At 32.5% G+C, this 3,891-nt stretch overlaps 1 protein-coding gene across 3 annotated transcripts in view; it reads right to left on the bottom strand.

Annotated features, from left to right (window-relative positions):
- Window positions 1-426: 426 nt before the first annotated feature.
- The window catches only part of Orai (calcium release-activated calcium channel protein orai), a 5,734-nt gene continuing 2,269 nt past the window's right edge, over window positions 427-3,891 (bottom strand). Inside the window, exons 1-4 of one of the 3 annotated variants that reach the window (XM_011308987.1) lie at window positions 2,666-2,754; window positions 1,666-1,808; window positions 1,351-1,479; window positions 427-1,207 (exon numbers count right to left, since the gene is read on the bottom strand). In XM_011308987.1, the coding sequence (XP_011307289.1) occupies window positions 683-1,207; window positions 1,351-1,473 (648 nt within the window). In that variant the 5' untranslated portion in view covers window positions 1,474-1,479; window positions 1,666-1,808; window positions 2,666-2,754 and the 3' untranslated portion in view covers window positions 427-682. Of the gene's footprint in view, window positions 1,208-1,350; window positions 1,480-1,665; window positions 1,809-2,665; window positions 2,862-3,891 lie in introns of those variants that run through there. The other 2 variants (XM_011308986.1, XM_011308985.1) reach the window with 2 other exon arrangements.

Here is a 3,891-nt window from a genome sequence, read left to right as displayed (position 1 = left end):
TCTAATTGAATAAAATACTGATTTATCATGAAGAAAAAAGTACGAGTTAGTTACCTAATTATTTTCTCCGAATATTCCCCTTCAATCGATGCTCATCCTTAATTACGTCGTCCTTAAGTCGCGATGCTCTAAGGGAATGTGTTTGCATTATTTACACTAAAATTTGCTCGTTCAATAATAATTAGATAATAATACGCTATCTAAATTATCAAGCCACACAATAAAAATGTGGAAGAGAAAGAAAAAGCTAGAATTTAGTTGCCGTATTTTGAGATTCGCCATTACAATAAATATAAATTAAAGTCGAAACATGAAACGCGATGGAAATTCATCGATCAGAAGTAATTAATCAATCATTCAGAGCAATTCAAATTCACTTACAGAGTAGGAGAAAAAAAAAATGGAGAAAAAATTAATTTGAATATGTACAGTTGTCACATCCTCTCATAATTACATAATCACCTACATAATCCTATGTAAAATATCTCAACGAATAAACAAAATCACAAAAATTCAGACGAACAGCAATTTCTTCGAAATCCTAATTCCCTAGATATATATCCCCAAGACTTCAATGAAAATTCAAATCCTCAACCAGTTATGACCAAAATTTTAAATTTTTCCTCAAACTCCCGAGGAATAAAATGATATTGTGAGTAAAAAAAAATCCCCAGCAATAGTTTCACACAATATGGGTATTCGCCTGTAATAAACTATTGCCATTTCTCCCCTCGACATCAGTGGATTCGATCTGTTCCTTGAGAAGTTCCAGCTCCCGAATTCCGGAGACAGTCACCTCGTATTTATGAGCAGCGAGACTCCGATAGAAATGAATGGCAAATGCCAGAAAAATAATGAGTACTGGAATGAGAACGATGCAGGCAGACCAGGCAGCTGTCTGCGAGAAGTCGTAAAATTTGACCCAACACAGAATAGCAATCTCCAGGAGGAAGAGAATGAGTCCCAATAATGTGGAAAATGCCCAGGCAATTTCGATGTACCAGTGGAGACGTTCGTGGGGTGATTCGTGGACGAGGCTGATGCTGTGGAGATTGCACACTGCCTCGATGTTTGGGAGGATGCATGTGGAGATCATGAGGGCCAACATGTGAACAGCAACTAGGAGTGTTGTGCAAACAGCAAAAGTTATTAGCATTGAGTTGGGAACATTTGACTCTGGATTCAGCTGAACCTCTACCATCGCAACCTGAAAAATTTTATTAATGCGTTAAAAAAAATTAAATTCTATTGGCCATTCTTATAAATTTTTCAATATTCGCACATTTGTGCAATAAATCAATAATAATTATTTATGATTGATTGATATAATGAGGTAAAAGTTAAAATTACCATGGCAAATCCTGACAAAAGTGCTGAAGTCTTGCTGGATGCCTTGAGCTTCGCTCTGCTGAGCTGGAGTTTTCTCCAGGAAAGATAACTCGGCGTATGAAGGCCATCACCAGCCTGCGACATCTTCGCCTTTTGTTATAAAACAATAGCCGATTATTGTGAAACTCGAGTGTAAAAATTCAATGAATAAAAAAATGTAACTGAAGATTTTTGCCAAAAAAATTTAGCTTGCAATGTTAGTTACAAAGGTTCGGCTGGCGTTGACATAAAAAAACGTTCAGGAACCACAAAAATATATTGATCGAATATACAAACTATGAGGGAAATCTTCTGGAACGAATCCGAGGCCTCAGGATATTTCTTTTATTTTCTCGAATCAACGTACCACGAAAATTCAACGATCCCAGCAGGTGCTACTCGACGTGATTCCCTCGATAGGCAAAAAAAACCAATGGGTGCTGAACGAAAAAAAGAATATTTTCTTTTAATAATGCCAATGTGATAAATTATTGAGAGGAGTCGCTCGATAATATCTGTGCTGAGAAATGAGTGAATGTCTTCGTGCTGATTTAAAGTTTTTCGATCCAGTATTGATTTACATTACAATCGATTGAAATCGATTAAAATCGATTGGAATCGATGGAAATCGATTAAAATCGATTGGAATCGATGGAAATCGATTAAAATCGATTGGAATCGATGAAAATCGATTGAAATCGATTGTTCATTTTAAAAATCCTGTCATTAAAATTTTTTTTCATTTGGGAATATCTTCTTATCGTAGCCCAATAATGATTTGTTTAAATATTGTGATATTATTAATAATTATGAGTAATTGGGGATGTACCTCAATTATTGTTCAATGGATAAAATATATTATTGATATTTGTAATTTTGGGGGATCGAAAAACGTCAGTGCTAATTTCTACAAATACGATTGGAAAAGCGAGTGAAGACACCAGCCGGACTTTTTTCAAAAAGTTTTAACGTGCCACTTGATTTAAAAAAAAACTTACGACAAATGCAGAAGTCCATTGCGAGCATTAAATTCATTAAAAAATGTTTATCACACCGAAATTTAAATGAGCATAAATTTTCGAGCATTAAAATCACTTAAAAAGCCGAATAAATAAATAAATAAGTTGATCCTCAATTTTTTCTTCATTTTCAACAGAAAAATATTCAATGCAACAAACAAATGGTTATTTATAATGGTTATTTATGATAAAGGGGTGTGGGTGGAGGGAAATGAAATGATAATTGTTATTGTTTTTTTAGAAATAATATGGAAATGGTGGTGTGGGTTTTTACTGACCTGACAATTGTGAAAGCGATTATGGAAACAATGTCCTTCGGTTGTATGCAAATGCGAATGATTTGGTAATTGCTGTGGATTTGAATTTATTTGATTTCCAATCTCAGCACCAAAGACTGAGTTGCGTCCGGTGCTCGTTGACCATACAGACATTTAGGCACTATTTATTTGTCCTCCTAAATTCCACTGAATTATACTGAAACATAACATAAACAATAACCGGTTTTTAGGAATTTATTAATATCTATGTTTCACGGAATGCTGGAAATCGTAAACTGACAATTAATAAGAAAATTGAAATTAAAAATTTTAACGCAATACAATTTACAGATTTAATTGTCATTAAATTAATCAATTGTTATTATTATTGTTGTTCTTATATATCATTTTATTTCGCTGAAATTTGAATCAATAATTTAATGTTTGTCAATTGTTATTCAATTTATTGACCTAAAATTATTATTTTTTTAATGAACCTTTAATTATGAAAAAAAAATGGAACGAACATATTTATTTATTAATAAATTTTCATAATAATCGGTTTTTTATTAACATTAATTTGTTTGCAATTGAGATTTTAATCTTCAAATCTCCGATTTCGAGGAATTCCCGAGTTATTAATTAACCGATGGAAAACCGTAGCAACAATTGAGCAATAAAAATGAATGATGATTATACAATTATCACCGACAACTCCTGTTGTTGAAGTTACAAGACTTCCGGTTTGCCTCGAGCTTCTCTGTTAAATAAATCATGTCCAACACTCGTAAGTTAATTAGTCTTTAAAAAAAAAAGTGAAAGGACGTCTTAAATAAATTAATCGATCCAATGAATAAACAACAATTGCACTCACCCACAAATTTCCGATTTAATTTATCATTCTTCCCCATAAAAATTAGCAATAAACATTCAATTAACCATAATCCCCAAAGCAATCCGAATTCGCAAAAAAACCAAATAATTTTCTATACCCATAATAAAAGAACCAATAACAATAATTAATTATCAACAATATATACCCACTAAATAATTTTTTCCAAAGCCCCTCTAATCTACAAAAACGTCATAATAATTAAACCAACAATTGACTTGACATTTTCATTGAAAAAAAGAATATATTTCTTCTCCCATAAAATACAAGTCTCTTTATTTCCCCCTCCCCTAGTTCTATTAATACCCCCCAGCGATTGCCAGAAATTACCTCAACATTAAATCGCAAAAAAAAA

Source organism: Fopius arisanus, unplaced genomic scaffold, assembly GCF_000806365.1.
Source record: "Fopius arisanus strain USDA-PBARC FA_bdor unplaced genomic scaffold, ASM80636v1 scaffold00064, whole genome shotgun sequence".
Classification (NCBI taxonomy): Eukaryota; Metazoa; Arthropoda; class Insecta; order Hymenoptera; family Braconidae; genus Fopius; species Fopius arisanus.
This window is presented reverse-complemented; position numbering and strand designations above follow the sequence as displayed.